The 19,168-nt window shown below is 38.7% G+C and overlaps 2 protein-coding genes and 1 long non-coding RNA gene across 13 annotated transcripts in view; 2 read left to right on the forward strand and 1 right to left on the reverse strand.

Moving 5' to 3' along the window:
- The window catches only part of IPO7 (importin 7), a 64,983-nt gene extending 60,101 nt beyond the window's left edge, over nt 1–4,882 (forward strand). For both annotated transcript variants that reach the window (XM_037133793.2, XM_037133794.2), the window contains 3 exons: nt 1,424–1,630; nt 2,744–2,860; nt 3,762–4,882. In XM_037133793.2, the coding sequence (XP_036989688.1) occupies nt 1,424–1,630; nt 2,744–2,860; nt 3,762–3,859 (422 nt within the window). In that variant the 3' untranslated portion in view covers nt 3,860–4,882. The remainder of the gene's footprint in view (nt 1–1,423; nt 1,631–2,743; nt 2,861–3,761) is intronic.
- On the reverse strand, nt 167–15,099 carry LOC128628531 (uncharacterized). Its single transcript, XR_008392939.1, has 3 exons — nt 15,036–15,099; nt 9,893–9,992; nt 167–843 (listed from the first exon to the last, which is right to left on the reverse strand). It is a non-coding gene; the product is annotated as an uncharacterized LOC128628531 (long non-coding RNA).
- A 180-nt stretch (nt 15,100–15,279) lies between these two features.
- Nucleotides 15,280–19,168, forward strand: part of ZNF143 (zinc finger protein 143) — a 38,103-nt gene continuing 34,214 nt past the window's right edge. For 5 of the 10 annotated variants that reach the window (XM_053673097.1, XM_053673098.1, XM_037133805.2 and 2 more), the window contains exon 1: nt 15,396–15,781. The gene's annotated coding sequence lies outside the window, so the exon portion shown is untranslated. The other 5 variants (XM_037133803.2, XM_037133806.2, XM_037133807.2 and 2 more) reach the window with 5 other exon arrangements.

Consider the following 19,168-nt stretch of genomic DNA (forward strand, 5'->3'; position numbering starts at 1 on the left):
GATTTGTGATGGAGGAAGCCAAACTTACCTAGTTAGAATATCACTGGACTTAATTTGTTTTATTAGCCCTTTTTCTAAAAGCAATGTAGGGTCATAACCAAATGTTTTTATTTTCATTATTCATAGAAAGATAATCTTACTTTCCCCCAAGGGTAACTTCCATGAAGACTAGAACTTCTCATATCTTTAATACATAAAGTACTTCCAGGCATTTATGGTTCTTCTTTTTTTTAATTTTAATTTTTTTAAAGATTTTATTTATATTTAGACAAAGGGGAAGGGAAGGAGAAAGGGAGAGAAATATCAATGTGTGGTTCCTCTCATGCAGGCCCTATTGGGGACCTGACCCACAACGTCCTGCAACCCAGGCATGTGCCCTGACTGGGAATCAAACCAGTAACCCTTTGTTTCACAGGCCTGCCCTCAATCCACTGAGCTACACCAGCCAGAGCCTCCTTCTTCTTTTTAACAGGCTTACTTCATTTTATTTTTCTTGTATAAAATTATGTAGTGCCTCTGACCAGTGTAGCTCAATGGGTTGGGCATCGTCCTGCAAATCAAAAATTCACTGTTGCAATTCCTGGTAGGGTTCATGCCTGGATTGTGGGCCAGGTTCCCAGTTGGGGTTGTGTGAGAGGCAGTACATTGATATTTATGTCCTTAATGTGGTGCCCCAGTTTAGTGATGGGGATCCACTCCTTGTTCCCAGCCTTGACTCTGTAAGTTCCAGGGCCTTGGCCCTGGCCTGGACCCCAGCCATGACTCGGCTCTGGATGATTCTCCATTCCCAGGCCTTCAGGCTGTTCTGTAGCATCTGGCGTCATCCATCATTTGGTGTTAATTCTGCAAAGAAGGCATTTACGGCTCTTAGTGTTGACAAACATCTATCATTTTTTAGTGCTATAACATAAGCATCCTAACTATAAAATAAATTGGATGTTGCCTAATACATTTCACCAATAAGACACTGTATACTACAAAAGTATAAATTAATAGAATGTTGGTTAAGGGAAATTAACAGTTCCAAAGTAAGATAGCTATCACCATTTCTGTCTTTTATCATTCACTAACTCAGCTGTTAAAAAAAATCTTGCAAAATGTCTTCTGTGGATATACTATAAACTGTATTACTTTACTATTAGTGTTTTATTTGGTATAAACCATATGGCTCAGAGTATACCAAGTGCTGAATCTCTTATTTTGCAGTCCTTTTTCAAACCTCTAATATTAAGAATTGTGGTTGGGTTTCTTGCATTTCAATGAGAATTTTTCCCTACTTTTTGCTAAACATATACTTAAACACCATTTTCTGGGGACTCTTCCTTGAATTTTATTCAATTGTGATTTACTGTTATCACTGTCAGTTTGCTCAGTAACAGAATATTACAATGTTAACAAAAGCACCTATTTTATGTCTTGGCAGAGGAACTAGGGAGCGATGAAGATGACATTGATGAAGACGGTCAAGAATATTTGGAGATTCTGGCTAAGCAAGCAGGTGAAGATGGCGATGATGATGATTGGGAAGAAAACGATGCTGAGGAGACTGCTCTGGAAGGCTATTCCACAATCATTGATGATGAAGATAACCCAGTTGATGAATATCAGATATTTAAAGCTATATTTCAAAGTAAGTCAGCTTGTTATATGTAATTCATATAGCTCTATATGATCCATTTCCATGAACCAGTCTGTTCTTAGATTTTTCCCTTAGAGGGATTTGGGTATATCAAATATACTATGACTTAAGAGTGTTGTGTAAAGTAACCAGAGTTATTTCTATTGTTGTCATAGTTTGAGAGCATTTTCTTCATTCTGTTATTTTTATTTAGACTATAATTTTGCAACATTCACATTACAGGAAAATAGTGTAGTTAAAACAGTTTACACACTGACAGTTTCTCTTTCCCACCTGTGATTTCTAGCATCCCAGCTTACTCTAGAAGTATCTGCTCTTCTGTTTGTGTGTGTTTGAGTTTCTTTTCTTTCCAGCCAAACTGACACTTACCTGTCTGAGAATTGGACAATTTATAATTAATGGTCTTGGAATCCTTTCCTTTTTTCTCACCATGCACATGTCCCTTCTATAGCTATTTAATCGAAGTAGGGAAATACATGGTCAGGCTTGCTACCATTATATCCCAGTTCATCTAGTGCAAACATTTTGAGGTTTTTGACACCTGGTCTTGTGGCAGTTAGGAAAATTTATTCTCCCTTTGTCACAGGTTGAGTTTGACCATTATTTAGACTATAATATTAAAAATGTGTGAGCATCGATTTTAACTTAAGCACCGTAGAGCTTTCTATAAAAAGACAGCAGGTGTATTTAAGAAAGGTTTTTGAATAGGCAATGCAGAAAGAAATGAGGCTTTTATTTTGTATCATTCACACCTTTATATGCATGTAGTTAATGCTTATTGTTTTTGGTTTTTAATTTAGAGACCTGAGAATTTTTATCTAAGCTTTCCCTAGTTTGTTACTTGTAAGAACTGGTTTAGGCTCTGAGTCCTTATTTGCTAGAGATATAAATTATGAGAATGGTTAGGTTTTTTTGAGACATTAATGTTAAACCAGATTTTTTTCCTCCCTGTATCATTTGTTTCGCAAGTAACTTAAAATTTATTATTGCGGGAACATAAAATCAGAATTTTAGAACTGGAGGTGGACTACAGGAACAGAATTGAAAGGAGCTGTCAAGCCTTTCTTATTATTGCCATTTCCCCATTTCTTTTCTTTTTGATAGCTATACAAAATCGCAATCCTGTGTGGTATCAGGCTCTGACTCATGGTCTTAATGAAGAACAAAGAAAACAGTTACAGGATATAGCAACTCTGGCTGATCAAAGAAGGGCAGCCCATGGTATGTTAATTGATCACAACCCCTCTTTCATGCAATTCATGATTTGATAGAGCTTTACATTTTTATATTAAATTATTTTTTCAAGATTTTATTTATTTTTAGAGAGAGGTGAAGGGTTGGAAAAAGGGAGAGAAACATCAATGTGTGGCTGCCTCTCATGTCCCCCACTGGGGACCTACTTGGCCCACAACCTGGGCATGTGCCCTGACTGGGACCTGGGACCTTTTGGTTCTCAGGTGAGCACTTAATCAACTGAGTCACACCAGCCAGGGCTAAGTGATTTTTAACTATATAAAATTTACAGGTGTTGCAGTTGATAGGAATTTACTGAAGGAATAAAATGAATTTTGTGTTTGGCAGCAGTTTACTGTTTTAAGTGTAGTTGAAGACTACTTTTAGTTTGCAGAAGCTCGAATAAGGTTGCTCAAGCTTACGGTGATGGCCTGGTAGTTGAAAATCCTATTAGAAAGCGTAAAAAAAATTAGAAGTTATGAAAACCGTTTCAGAACTATATTAAACATTCTAGCCAGTATTCATTTCACAAAAGAACACTTTAGATAATACATAGCCTAACTTTGGAACTTCCTGCTTAATACTAGTAGTTAAGCTTTTTTTTTTTAAGATTTTATTTATCTTTAGAGGGGAAGGGAAGGAGAGAGGGAGAGAAATATCAATGTGTGGTTGCTGCTCATGCGTCCCCTGCTGGGAATTGGCCTGCATCCCAGGCATGTGCCCTGACTGGAAATGGAACCTCGATCATCTGGTTCCCAGGCCCGTGCTCAATCCACTGAGTTACACCAGCCAGGGCAGTAGTTAAGCTTTTATTTATGTGTCAGTTTCTTGTTTTCTCCAAAGTAGTAAGATGGTCACATGTTGTATTAAACTATCACTTCTCTTCCAGAATCCAAAATGATTGAGAAGCATGGAGGATACAAATTTAGTGCTCCAGTTGTGCCAAGCTCTTTCAATTTTGGAGGCCCAGCACCAGGGATGAATTGAGTTATCACTTTCCTGCTGTGTGATTGTAGTGATGAGCTTGTGTTCCTCCTAGTAGCAGTTCCAGAACTGGTTCATGTTATTATCTACTCTAAACTAATTGATCAATAGATGGACAAAAGGAAAAACAAACCCCGGAGGTCAGACCTGATCATGCAACTTGGCACTGGAAAAGAATCCAGAGGGATTTTGAGTGTGGGGGGGAATGGAGGGTGGGTATTTTCTTTATTTTTTGAAGAAAGAAAGATTCTGACTGAAAGTTCAGGTGACACTGTGGAAATATGAAACGAGGGGATGTCATGAAGGCAGCTTTTCTTTTTCTGAGGAAAAAATAGGCATGGGCTACAGGACTATTTAAAATGTCTCATTTACAGTATAAGCTCAAAGGTAGATGTAATTTTATACCTATGAGTATTTGTCTGATTTCTGTCTTTTCCTCACCATTGGGTATCTATTCTTCATATGTAAATAAGGTAATCGACAACCTTATTCAGTCTTTATCTTTTCACTCATCAAAGATTGTTTCTATGTAGATTGGACATTTATTGTAGCACTACATAACTGATTTTTAAAAATCTGTAAATGAATTAGCACTTTCATATTGAAACAAGCCTGCTAGCCTATGTATAAAATAGCAAAATGTTTGCTGTTTATAAAAAGAAGGGATGTAATGGGGTGGGGGGCAGGGTAATTTCAAGTTATTAATTTAAAAATGTACTAGCAATTTTGTACCTGGTGACTTTGTGGTGCGCTCACCTCTGATAGTGACTTGAATTCGGTATGTTAAAAGGGGTTAATGATATTTCATTGCTGCTAAAAAATGGCAACTCCCTTTGTGTCCTGTTTTTTCTTAAAGCTCTCGGTGTACAAGTGGATATTTGGATACAAGACCTTACTGTAAAAAATAAGAAAGGTGATATTTGAAGCATGTAAATTGGATATAAGGTTCTACTTTTAAAGAGTTATCAGAGAGTTAATGGCTAAACATCAATATATGCAATCTATTAAAAGAACTTAATTCGGCTATTACGTCTTGATTTGATTGCAGTGTTTCCTAATTATAAAAAATTTTCCTCATTGGCCTGTTTTTATTCTGTACCTAAAAAGGGTGCAAAATGCACACTTTTAAAATTTGATATCATATGCCCTCCCCTGTTGCCCCTCAATTGTGGTATCAGATCTTAAATAGATAGGCTGAAGGCACATGGTTCCCTCCAAAAACCACTATTGATACCACTGCAAAAACAAGCCAGCAACCAATGTAGAGAGATTGGCTTGCTTCCCTCTCTCCTAACTGCATGTCAAAAAATAAGCCTTTATTGATCTTAAACATGTCAGATGAGTCATACATTGGATAATTTTTATATACATGTGTGCACACAATATTTCAAATTGAAAGCATCATCTCAATAGATTCAGAACAACCAATCCTGTTTCTATAACAGACTAAATTTATAACTAAAAATGAAACATGCACATATTGATATTTAAAATGCATAATGAAGAAAACCCATTGGTGTTGTGTTTTTCTTGTATGCCAATAATTAGGCTACTGTGGTTGGCACTGTTTGGTTTTCTATTTTAACACTGAAGGAGTAAAAGTACTTCCTATATTAATGAATTTACTATGAAAATCTTGGCCAAAATATTGTCTAAAATGTGTGGGTGAAAACTTAATCAAGTGTGTTTCTACTTTCCCCCCCACCAAATTGGATACCATCTGTATACCATAGGTTGCTTAAGGGGATTTCACTATTATATAAAATCAATAAAATTAAAATGGAGTAGTTGTATATATGAAACATTGTGTACAGAGGGGAGATATTGAATAGTATTAAACATTTTTGTCTTCCTTTATCTTTTGTCCCTTACCTAATATTTAGCCTACTTTTTTAAATTTCAGACTTCACTGCTCTTTGAATTGATAATTTCAGTTTTCACATTGTTAATGGAAAACCATATCTAATAAAGGTTTTAGTTATTCCAGTGCACAGTATGAAAATTCTCATTTGCTGAGATTTTGTTTCAAGAAAATGTATTGGTATGTCTTTGAGAACAAGTTTTATTGTTTCCTCTGTCATACAATCCAAACTAATTTCCATTTATGGATTTGAAGTGAAATTAAAGACCTTAAAATTAAACTATATTTAATATTAAATAGTGTTCAAATGGTAGTTTCTAATTCATCTAATATATACCTTAATTATTTTCAGTATTTCTTTAAATTAAACATCAAATTATACTTTCTTATAGATTGTGGATCTTGATATATATGTTAGTGTTGTTAGGCAAGGTTATAGGACTTTTGACAACTTAATTTTTTTATTCTCATCCAAGGGTAAGTTTGTTTATTGATTTTATTTATTTATGTATTTGTTTGTTTGTTTTTGTTTTTTAATTTATTTATCTTTAGAGGGGAAGGGGAGAGGGAGAGAAACATCAATGTGTGGTTGCCTCCCGTGTGTCCCCTGCTGGGAACTGGCCTGCAACCCAGGAATGTGCCCTGACTGGGAATCAAACCTCGATACTCTGGTTCGAAGGCCCGCGCTCAATCCACTGAGCTACACCAGTCAGGGCTAGTTTATTGATTTTAGAGAGAGAAGAAGGGAGAAAAATTTTGGTTACCTCCCAAACGTGCCCTGACTGGGAATAGAACCAGCAACTTTTTGATGTACAGGACATGCTCCAACCAACTCAGCCACCTGGCAAGGCCTGATGACTTTTTGGACAGTATTTCCAAATGTGTAGTAAACTACATGTAGGTTTTATTCATCTACAGCCTTTCCCACAAATTCACTACCCTATGACTTTTTTATTCATTTATTTATGTGTATATTTTTAGAGAGTGGGGAAGGCAGAGAGAAAGGGGGGAAAATATCAGTGTGAGAGACAAATATCGGTCGATAGCCTTTCATGTATGTGCCTCAGCTTAGGATGTAACCTACAACCTAGGCATGTGTGTTGGGAACTGGTCTGCCTGGTTTCAGGAGTTGTAACACACACACACACACCACCACCACCACCACCACCACCACCACCACCACCACCACCACCACCACCACCCCAACCCGTGGCTAAGGCTGAGTGAGTGACCTTGGGAATGAGAGCCACGAGGAGACAAAGCTTGTCTCTGGTAGCAAACACTGCCTCTACTTCATCCCCCTGGTCAGATAGTCAGAGACAGGTAGTCTCTGTTAGGGCAACCTAACCCAGACACAATCACTTGGGAGACCATCATGGAAGGATGGGGGGGGGGCCTGCAACAAAGAGAGATTGATGGACACACACACACCCTCCCTCCCTCCCTCCCGCTATTCTGACCTAGCCATTTAAGCCTGAAAACCTGTGATGGGGAAGGTGGTGCATGCAGCCCTTTGCCGGCTAGAGCGGGATCCGGGATGATCTGGCCTAAGAAAGAATTGCTAACAATCCTGTGAAGCCTGCTTTGCTAAGAATGCTTTTAGTTAAATGATAAAGGCCCGAGGAGAAAATGAGTTTGTTTACCAAAGTCTTGTAAGCCTTTAGCTAATAGACCCTGACTTAGAAAAAGCCCTAATGGTTCTTTGTACCATCTACTGTTTACTGCCTGACAATGAGTAATAAGTTTTACCTAAACTCCTGTGCAAAAAAAAATAATGAAAGCCTGTTTAGGCAAGGGTCAGCGTGCTCTCTCCCCTTGAGAGAGTTGCCAGGCCACTCCGAGGCACTCCCTCCTTGAGGGAGTAGCTGTGCCATCCCCTTTCCTCCACAGGATTTGGTAGTCCAAGTGAATTTGTCTCATGTCTCATCCATGACACCGCAGGCACTGTAAGCCAGTGCGCACATCACATGTGCCCTGACTGGGAATCAAACCAGTGACCTTTCGCTTTGTGGTAGGAGGTCCAACTAAACCACACTGGTCAGGGCCCTGTAACATTTTTCAATTTGTAGAATTCTGATTTTGTATGGGTGTCAGTATTTGTCTTTTTTAGTGGCTGTTAAGCATATAATTTTGATTTTTATCAGTATTAAACGAAATTCATGTGTTTCTCTGCAGGTTATAAAATGGTGATTGCAAACTTACACACTTCATCAGGATGGTGACTATTATGCTCACCTCTACAAGAGACCAGAGTATAGAGCAGGGTTGGTCAAACCATAGCTCTACTGGCTGTGTGCTGCTATTCAGCCTCCAAGATAGCCCCTGAAGTAAGCATGAAGAAAAAGTCATTAAGAATTTTATTAACTTCATTACAAAAGGTCTTTGGGAAAGTCCAGTACAATGTCTTATAATATAGTAGGTATTCCAAAGTTCGTAAGATGAATGGATACTAAAACTACCTTAAATCAGTTATAAATATCGCAGCTCTTTTATATACATTTGTTTTGGTGACAATTACCTGTGACTATTTGTTAGCATCTAACCTGAAGTTGCAATATTACCCTTGATGAAGTTGGTCACCTTTGAAATAATATGTTGGTGCATGGTTTCTTACAAAGGGAAACTAGGTCCCATCTAGAAATCCAGGGTTTTATCACTATGGGAGGAATAAATACCTTTTTTGTTTTCTCACTCAAGGATATCTTTTAAAAAGAGTTTATTTACTTATTTTTAGGGAGAGGGAGTGAGAGGGAGAAAGGCATCACTGATATGCAAGAAAAAGTCTATTACTTTTTATAGTCCCCCAGCTGGGGACCCTGCTATGTAATCCTGGCATGTACCCTAACTGGGAATCCAACCACAACATTTTGGTCTACAGGACAATGCCCCAACTGACTGAGCCACAGCAACCAGGGCAGGAATAAATATGTTTGAGAAGTAACTTTTTTTTGGTCTGAGGTAATCCCCCTCCAGGTTTTTAAAACATAGGTGTTAATTCTTTTGTATATTTATTATAGATCTTTCATGTATAGACTGAAATTTGTCAGTTACTTTGAATCCTTTAAATGCTTCCTTTCCATCTTTTTTTTTCTTTCAAAATCCTTTTAATAAACCAAAAACACAAGGAAACCTTCTCAACCTGAAAAATGGCATCTACCCAAAACTTAAAGACTTGAAAACTAAGACTGAGAACCAGACAAGCATGCCCCCTGTTGCCATTTCTTTTCAACATTTACATGAGGTTCTAGCCAAGGCAATTAGGCAAGAAGAGGAAATAAAAGACATCCAGACTGGAATGGAAGAAGTGAATTCACAGATGACATATCAAGAAAACCCTAAGGAATCCACACAAAAAGAGCTAATGACCATCAAGATTGTAGGACACAAGGTCAATATACAAAAATCAGTTGTATTTCTATATAGTAGTGAAATTCAGGAAATTCCATGTACAATAGCATGAAAATAGGAATAAATTTAATAGAAGTGAAAAACACTGAGAACTACAAACCTGTTGAAAGACCTAAATAAGCAGACATCCATGTTCATGGATTGGTAAATAATAAGGATGGAAATATTTCCCAGATTGATCAATAGATTCAGTATAATTCTCAAAATCTCAGCTACCTTATTGCAGGATTGACAAACTGATAACTATAGTCGGTATGTAAATACAAGGGTTGCACAATAGCCCATCATAAATGTGAACATGATTTAGTAATTTTGACAGTGATACTGCCATAAGCACAGACATACTGACCAATGGAATAAAATTGAGTCCAGTCTGAAACTTCAAACTTGTGGTCAACTGATTTTCAACAAGGATGCCACAACCATTCGATGTATGAAAGAATCTTAACTGTTCTAAGACAGCTGGATATTTACATGCAAGAACCTGAAGCTGGACCCTTACCTCATCAATAATTTACAAAAATTATAGTGATCGAAAGACTTAATATAAGACCTCAAAGTATAAAACTCTTAGGGAAAAAAATAGAGGCATAAATCCTTTTCACTGTGATTTAGGCAGTGCAGCGGTTTCTTGGGTATAACACCAAAGCAGAAGCAAATCCACAGTGTGTAACAGCAAAAACAATTTACGGTAAAAGAGTCCTGGCTGTTGTGGTTCAGTGGATTGCACATCAGCTTGTGAACTAAAGGGTCACTGATTTGATTACCTGTAGGCACATGCCTGGGTTGCAGGCCAGGTTCCCACTGGGGTCAGTGCACAAAAGACAACCACATGGTGATGTTTTTCTCTTCCTCCTTCCCCTCTACCTAAAAATAAATAGCTTTTTTAAAGTAGGAAATACAAGTAGACATTTCTCCAAAGCCAGTATCATTGGAAGAGATGCCCAACATGGCTAGTCACTTGGGAAATGAAATCAGGATAAAAATAAGGTATTTCACATGTACTAAGCATATTTATAATTAGGAAGGTGGACAATTAACAAGTGTTGGTAAAGATGAGAAATTAGGAACATCATACACTGCTAAGATGTAAAATGGTTATCTGGTGGAAAAGTTTGGAAGTTCCTCGTAAGATTGAAGGTAGGGTCACCCAGCAATTCCACTCTTACAGAGTTGAAAGGAAAGGTGTGTCCACACAAGAACATGGACATGATTGTTAACACTACCGTTACAGCTAAAAGGTGGAAATAATCCAAGAAAAGCTGTCAGTTGAATAAAAATGTGGTGTATCCATAAAATCATGTATTTGGGAATAAAAAAGAATGGAGTACTGTTAACATACAACACTGATAAGCCTTGGAAACTTGTCAGTGTCGTATGTTAACAGTACTCCATTCTTGAAAAAAGTCAAGACAGAAAAGATTCCATTTATATGAAATGTCTAGGATTGACAAATCCATAGAAGCAGAAATTAATGGTTGCCGGGAAGGGTTGGGGAGGAAATAAAGTGACTGCTAATGTGTACAGGGTTACTTTTGGGGATGATGAAAATGTTTTGGACCTAATATTGGTGGTTCCATAGCCTTGTGAATATACTAAAAATGACTTGTGTAAACTTAAATGTTGAATTTTGTAGTGTACAAGTATCTCAATTTTCAGTTTTTGTTTAAAGCAAGTCTCAAATTTGGTACAAGTTTTCTAAAATGTAACATGAAATGTTTATGTATTTAATATGTTAAGAATAACTTTACTCATGGCTATGTATCTGTAAAATAGTCTCAGATTTTATTACCCCAATATTTTGGCTACTAGTTCATTTGATTTTTAATCGCCATTACCCCATCAAACAGTCCAAACTGGTGCCAAACTTAGGATGGTGATCCTTAAAATTATTTTTTTCCTGTAAACTTGCTTATGTATTACACTTTTCATTGTAATTCATAGCATTAGGGATTTAAGACTGAGCCAACCCTTCCCCCTGCCAAAAAGAAAAAAGCACTTAAGTGTTTTTCTATAAAATGGTATAAAAATTATAAAAATTATTTGTCTCAAGAGAATGAGGAAAATAAAATCATGTTGAGAGCAGTGACTTCATTCATGTACTATCCACTATTTAACTACTGCTGAAACAGTGCGGACTTACTATGTCTATTAACGAAACTTGGTTTTCACTGTTTGGAATGCTCTACTTTAAACAAATATAATTAGATCCTAAAATGAAGCTGTAATCTGTGGAAGTAGCCACTTCCAAAGGGACACCTGGAATCTTCAGGGTCTTTTCAAGATTTATAGCATTGTGTAAACTGAGTGTACTTCCTCAGTTTGCCACTAAAATAAACTTAACATATATTAGTCACAATTGGTAAACTTCAAACTCAGTGATTTTTCAAAGATGAATGAATGAGGTTAACAAGTGGTCCAAGGGTAGAACTGGTAAATGAAAAACTTCATACTGTAATTACCAGTTTGAAATGAGGGGAATCATTCAATTAGCCACTAACAAAACATAAGTTGTAGTATAGCTATGCTTATGTCATCATATAAACTGAGAACCACTTATCTGAGATTGGAAAGGAGCAGTTTAAGTAACCTCATCATAAACTTCTGAAACATGTTCTAATTAAGCCCTGATTAACACTTTCCGTGTGGAAACTGAAATTAACTGAGATTCAGTCTACAGGCCAAGGACTCCCTAAAGAAAGCCCTATGAAACTACAAACTTTTTAGCATATTGTTCATAGCTTTCACCCCAACTGCAATAAATAGAACTATTATTTTAAGTGCTTAAGAACCACTGCTGTAGAGACCATTAAAGTGAGAACTGGAGAAAGATGGTTTAACATTAAGCCCTTGAATGCATCTCTAGTAGGCACTGTGCTAATTTGTTTACCTATATTCTCATATTGTGTATCCTGCCAATCACGCCATGGCATAAGTAGGTTTTTTTTTTCCTTTTTTTTCTTCTTTGCATAAGTGGTTTTTACCATAAGGATGAGGCAGCAGGTTGTGAGACAAGTCGATACATCTGCAGCCACAGCTCCCAATACAGAGCAAGCTACTAGTTTGGTTTTAAATTTTTGTTTTTTTAAAACTACAAATCCATGATTTTAAAAATTCAAATGTATTACAGAAATAACTTAATAAACCCAAGTCATCTCTAAACACCTTGTCTCAGATATTTTTAGGATTTAATGCAGTTCTTTGTATCTTTTTTTTTTACACATGTAATACTTTATTGGTTGACATGGTACAAATATGCTCAATTCTCCAGAAAGTTTTCAGTTACTGAAATGTTTTTAAAATCACAATGGCAGTTTTTAAAGGGAGCTAGAAATAAATTAGCCTATTCATGAATTGACCAGATGGTCCAGCTTTAAGGGGTTGGACTACTAGCACTGGTTGGAAGTGAAATATTTTCAAGTCATTAATTCAAAATATAAGGGACAGGAAAAAATATGATTTGGGGAAAATTTGAAAATTATGGATTGCCCTGAATACTCTGTACATTTGAACTCTAAAATCACTGGTAAATACTGTTAACACAAAGTTCCACTACCCGTGGAAAAAATCAAGAGTTAGGGTTTCTCTCTGAATCGGGTAAGAATTACAGTATCTTATCTAGTCACATGAAGTAAAGCATAGGAAATATGGTCAGTAACATTGTAATAACTATGTATGATACTGAAAGTATGAGGGGGGAAAACTCTGTGAAGTATATGATTGGCCAACCACTGCTATATACCTGAAACTTAACACAAAATAATACTGAATGTAAATTAATTTTTAAAAAATACTTTAATTTTTAAAAAGACCGCCCTGGCTGGTGTAGCTCAGTGGATTGAGTGTGGACCTGCAAGCCTCACGATTGCGGTTCGATTCCCAGTCAGGGCACATGCCTGGGTTGCAGGCCAGTTCCCAGCAGGGGACCCACAAGAGGCAACCATACATTGATATTTCTCTCCCTCTCTCCTTTCCTTCCCCTCTAAAGAAAAGTAAATAAAATCTTAAAAAAAAAAAAAAAGACCAAAAAAAGTTTTGTAATTGCAATTTGCAATTAATGGGTAACCTAAAACTTCTTTTTGAGCTCTGGCTGTTGTGGCTTAGTTGGTTGGTCACCGGGTTGATGCCCCTTCAACCTGGGCATATGCCTGGGTTGTGGGCAGGTCCATGGTTGGGGCCTTTGCGAGGCAACCAATCTGTTTTCCTCTTCCTCCTTTCCTTTCTCCCTTAGAATAAAAATTTTTAAATCGTTTAACAAGTAAAACAGAATCATAAAGAGCAGGCTGACAGCTCTGGGCATTGGGTGGGGTAGAAGATGGTATAAGGGGGATAAATCGTAATAAAAACATACAAATTTATACATGAATTCTTTAAATTCTGTATTTTAATGAGTAAACTTAGTAATAAATGGCTAAACTGCAGAGAAATATTGTTTCCTTTAATAACATTTCTGATTACCAAATACAGATACAACACCTGGAAGGTACAGAATGTGTTAAGTTAAAACACCCTGGTTTGGTTTATTTTAAAAAGCTTTTTTTCATCTGAACTCCCTTTATGTCAAAGGTAACCTATCCACTGAGCAGGAGGCTGCTTTCAATAAGCCAATTCCTTCAGTTTCAAGTGACCTAATCCAATTTTGTGTTATTTTTTCATTTTTGTAAGGGCATAACGAAAACTGCTTCAAAGGTGTAAATAGTATGTATCCAAACAAAACTCAAAAAGTCGTTATTTTTTTTGGACTGGCGTTTGGGCACCAATTATTCAACTAAACTTGAGTAGGTTCAGCCTGCCCCTTACTCCTCTCCAAGAAACACGGTACCATTGAAATCTCGAACTAGGCTCAACTGTCCATCAAAAACATTTTAGTTATTTTCATTTAGAGAGCTATTTTTAACGTTCTTTTGCCTTAACCCCCTTGGCCATTCCATTCCATAACCACCTGAAACGTCGAAGACACTAAATCTAACATCATCTAGCACGCACCAATTTTTGCAAGCGGAACACTAACCTATTACAACTGGCCGGCCTCCTCATTCTCGTAGTAACTCAGCTCCACACCTGGAATGCCCGGTTTAACAAACTTTTATCTCTTTATTCAGCCTGGCTGCCAAAGCAAATGAACTTACTGAATACTCCTGAAACGGCTAGTACTCCCAATAGTTGAAGCTGGGGTTAGGACGTGGAAAAACAATTATCTAAATTTAGTTAAGTAATTTGTATTCATTCTGACTAGGTTCACGGAGACACAGGAAATGCTTTTCCCAATCTTTTCGCTTTCCTTTAATTCACGAAACATACAAAAGGTAAAGTGAAAATGAAGGTCGATTTTAAAAAGAGAGAGAAGGTACGACACCATTAAAGACTTTCAAATTCTGAACCTAAACATGAATGTGCAAAAGGAACCGCACTCTCCCAGCGGAGTCCAAGACCTTAGCTACCCGTTGCCAAACTCCTCCGAGGCTTTTGGGGGAGTGGGGGGGCGATAGGAGGCTCACCCTCCCATCGAATGGTGATGCCTGGACGACCGAAGCGCGGAGAGCTTGGCAACCACTGACCGCCTTACAGCAACTCTCGGGAAAGCGGAGCCCTCTTCCAAGACCGAAGGCCCCAGCTGGCACCAAGAGCCCCCAGGGAGCTGTTACGCATCCCATCTTGTCCTGCTCCTCACAACCATTTCCCTCCCAACAGTACGACAAACGGCAATCTCTAAGCAAAGCCCAACCAGTCTCCAAAACGCGCTCCAAGAAGCCCACCGTAAAAGTCAAGGCCATCTCCTAGCCCCTGTGGGGAATATGGCGCCAGCCACCCTTTTTCCCTCCCGGCTGGTCACAAGGACCAGCCTCCCTCCCTCACTACAAAATGGCGCCTCCCGCAGGAGCCCCCGAATCAGCATAATTCACTAGTTACCGAGGCGGTGTCAGTCTAGGATAAGCGGTTCGGCCAACCACTGAGACACAGGAACTTTGATTCCGCTCTTCAGCCACGCCACTCAGATGCTGGCCTTAAGGCGTGACGTCAAGCAAACGGGGCGTGGACAAACTGATCGCTCGCGTCGCATAAATTTGAGCCAATGGTAAGCAGGAAGCGTCTAATGAGTGACGTAGTGACAGCCCAATGGAGGCTAGGGGCGGGCTTCAGACTAAGTATGCGGGTTGCCGGGCCTGGGGGCCGGGCGGCTGTTTCCTGTCCTGGTGCATGGTGGTCGGACGAAGGAATTGTTGGAAAATTTTCTCGGAGGTTCGTATATAAATGTGTTTTTACCCAGTGTGCATTATTCTCCGCCCGGCCGCCGCCCTTAGCGCGGCGGCGCGGGCCCGCTAGGGCCCCGGCCCTGACTTCGGCAGCTCAGTCTTCGTCGCAGGCCCTTCTGATTTTACGGCGGGCAGCGACGCCTGGGCAGAAGCGGAGTTTATTAATAACCTGCGGCCGCCACTCTGGGGCGGCGGAGCTTTTCTTACCGAAGATTACCCCCCCCAACTCTTGTCTTTGCTCGTTGCCCCGCCTGTTCCCCTCGGGGGACCGCCGAGGAGAGGGACTGGAGGGTGGAGCCCTCGGGAGCCTGGCGGCGTCTCTCGTCTTGACCTCCTTGCGGAGCGAGTCCCCAGGCGCTCCCGTGGTGAATGAAGGTCCTCCGCCTGGGACGGCGGGCCTTGGTCTGTAGCAGGCCCCAGCTGTGGCGCCGGCGGCAGGACTGGCCGTGGGCCCGCTTGGACCCCGCCTGAAGAACGCACCTAGAATTTCCTCCACCCATATCGTGCACAGATTAATTCTTTCACTTAAAAATTTTCCTTAGGTCATTTGAGGTTTAACACCGAATATTTAGAAATTGTTAATTTTATCATTTCTCCTTTCTTTGGTCGGTTTTGGCCAGAGAACGATTCCTTCGGTTGCTTTGTAACATTGCGGAACGTGAACCAATTTTTACTCCCTCCTATTTATTTTTAAACAATAAATTGACCACACTAACGAAGTTAAGAAGTAGGGGGGGAAGTACCATTGCTAAACCCATTATTTGTTTAAAATCAACTTAAGCCTTTGCTTTGGAAGTATCTAAGCTAGTATAATTATGGTGGGATATGTTGAGAAATTGTAGGTCGGAGGTTGTGGTCAGCTTCGCCCTGAGTCTAACTAGAAGATACATGGGTTTTTCTGTAGTTGACAAAAATCTATGCAGTACTTAATATTTTCTCTTCCCGAGGGTATAGTTTAAGTTCGTTGTTAAGTGTTTAGTTAAGAGAATAGATGATAAGGAGATCATCCAAAAACGGATGAGACGATCAGATTTGTAACCAAGGTATATTTTGGAAATTCCATAGCCTCCCCCCAACCCCACCTTTAAAAAAATAATAGCTTTATTGATATAATTCACATACCTTACAGTTCAAACATTTAACTTGTGTAATTAAGTTGGCTTGGTGTATTCAGAGCTGTGCAGCCATCACCACCATAAATTTTTAAACATGTTCATCAGACCAAAAAGAAACTCCCTGTTCCCTTTAACCCCCAACTTCTTCCCCAACCACTAATGTACAGATTTGTCTATTGTGAACATTTCATAGGAATTTCAGTGTGTGGGCTTTTGTGACTGGCTTCTTTCACTTGCATAATATTTGCAAGGGTCCCCCATGTTATATAGCATTATCAGAACTTCATGTCTTTCTATTGAGTTATTTTATGTATAGACATTATACTTATCCATTATCTGTTGACGGACATGGTTTGTTTCCACCATTTGTCTCATGGATAATGTTGCTATGAAGATTTTGTGTGGACATACAGTTTTCTTCTTTTAGATACATACCTAGGAGTAGAATTTCTTGGTCATGTGGTTGGTAACCATATTCAGCCTTTTGAGGGACTGGCAAATTGTTTTCCAAAGTGGGTGCACCATTTACACTTACACCAGCCGTGTATGAGAGTTCCCGTTTCTTCATGTCTTTGTCAGCACTTCTTATTTAGTGGGTATGAAATGGTACCTTAGTGATTTTGGTTTGCATCTCCCAATGGCTAATGGTATTGAACATTTTTTCATGTGCTTAATGGCCATTTGTAAATAAACATTCTTTGGAGAAATGTTGATTTTTATCTTTCCCCCACTTTTAAGCTGGGTTATTTGCTTGCTATTGAATTGTATGAGGTCTTTTTATATAAAAGTCTCTTACAAGATTACACGATTTGCAAAATGTCTATAGCCCTTTGCTGCAAGTTGAGATATTGCTGTGAAGTAAGGATTGCTGTGTTCTTCATGGAAAGATGAGCTATCTATCTGTATTCAGGAATTGTGCTTCTATTACTTAAGATGTCACTAATTATGATATACTGGTACTTTATGATTGTGTGAGGAGAATTTTCTGAGTCTTGAGATTTTCATTGTTACTCCATTTTGAAGTTTTTAATCTAGTTTTTGTTTTTGTTTTAATCTGAGGTTTCACCTAGTTCTGAGTTTTTTTGCTCTTGGGCTTTATTTCAGAACACAGTGGGGGTTTTTTTAAAGTTCACTTCTATGTGTGTCATTGCTTGTTTCTATGCTTAATTTGTGAGACAGTGTTTTAAACTTTATTGTACTGTCAATCAGAATTATTTTGTTTTTCAGATGGATTTAGACTTAGAAGTCTCCCTCTCATTCTTCAAAAAGAAACTTTTGAAAAGTGATAAATTTTTCTCTATCATTTTCTATAAATCTAATCCAATTTTAAAGCTGCTGCAGTGGCCCTGACTGGCTTGGCTCAGTGGGTTGGCCATTGTCCTCCAAACAAAAGGTTTCTGGTTCACTTCCTGTCAAGGTACATGCCTTGGGTTGCAGGCCAAGTCCCTGGTTGGAGGCATGTGAGAAGCAACCGATGGATGTTTCTCTCCCTCTCTTTATCCTCTCCCTAGAAATAAATAAATAAAATCTTAAAAAACAAAACAAAACTGCTGCAGTGGGAACTCTGCACCCTGCAGAAATGACTTATCCATTAATGTGTGGACCCGGGCATTAACTCCAAACTACATGTTTTTTACTTAAAATACCACTTTGCTCAGCACTTAACTTTGATTAGGCACTGAATTGAATGATTTTTTGAGTGGTTTACATATATAAACTTATCACCTTCACTATAAACCTAAATCAAATACTGGAGTTATTATCCCTGTTTTGCAAGTGAGTCAGCTGAAGTTTAGAGTAACTTGTCCAACAATTTATTACTTGGCAAAGCTGGGTCTTGAACCTGTGACTGGCTCAAAAGCCCAGTCTCTGAAATGTAAGGTACCTAGTACCCACCTTCTAACTTTTAAACTGTAAAATACCTGTAGTTTGTAGAGTAATACGGTATTTTGAGTACTGTACATAATATGCCATAGCACAGATGTTAATGTACTATTTATACACATTTTTAAGTTAAACAATGATGGCAATTGGCCTAGAATTGAAAATACAGACATTTATATAACATAGAATAATGGTCACAGGAAGTTGGAATCATTACAATTAATGGTAATGTATACATGCTAAATGTTAGGGTTGTTGTTGATGTGGGCTGTGAAAGAATTCACAAAGAGAAGGTAGTGCTGAGAATAAAGGGTTTTATTTTTACTTTCCCAAGGGAGGGAGAGGGTCAGGTGTGGCAATACTACCAGCACCATCACTGAGGGGTTAGGGCTTTGATGGGGTAATGGGGTGGTTGTAGAGCAGGATGTTTCAATTAGGCTGCGACTTGTTTCAATGTTATCTTTGGGTGCGGGGGGGGGGGGGTGGGGTGTCTGGAGGTCATGGTATGTGGTATGTCCTGTTTGGTAAATTCCTGGAGCTTCTGAGCCTTCAGGGTGCTTACAGTAATTTTCTAGTCCCCAAGATAAAGGTTCATAAAACAGGGTCAGCCATGCTTTATGGGGGTCCAGCTAGCTCTGGGAAAAAGGGCCTGAGGAAGTGGCTTTTGACCGTAATACAGCAGGATATTATAAGTGAGACAATGGAAAGAGCATTGGAATTAAAGAAGACTTTATTCCCATTTTAGGCAGTTAACTAGCCATGACCTTACACAAATTGTATTCATTTATTC

The sequence above is a fragment of the Artibeus jamaicensis genome, unplaced genomic scaffold (genome assembly GCF_021234435.1).
Source record: "Artibeus jamaicensis isolate MK-2021 breed Jamaican fruit bat unplaced genomic scaffold, CSHL_Jam_final contig_797, whole genome shotgun sequence".
Taxonomy (NCBI): Eukaryota; Metazoa; Chordata; class Mammalia; order Chiroptera; family Phyllostomidae; genus Artibeus; species Artibeus jamaicensis.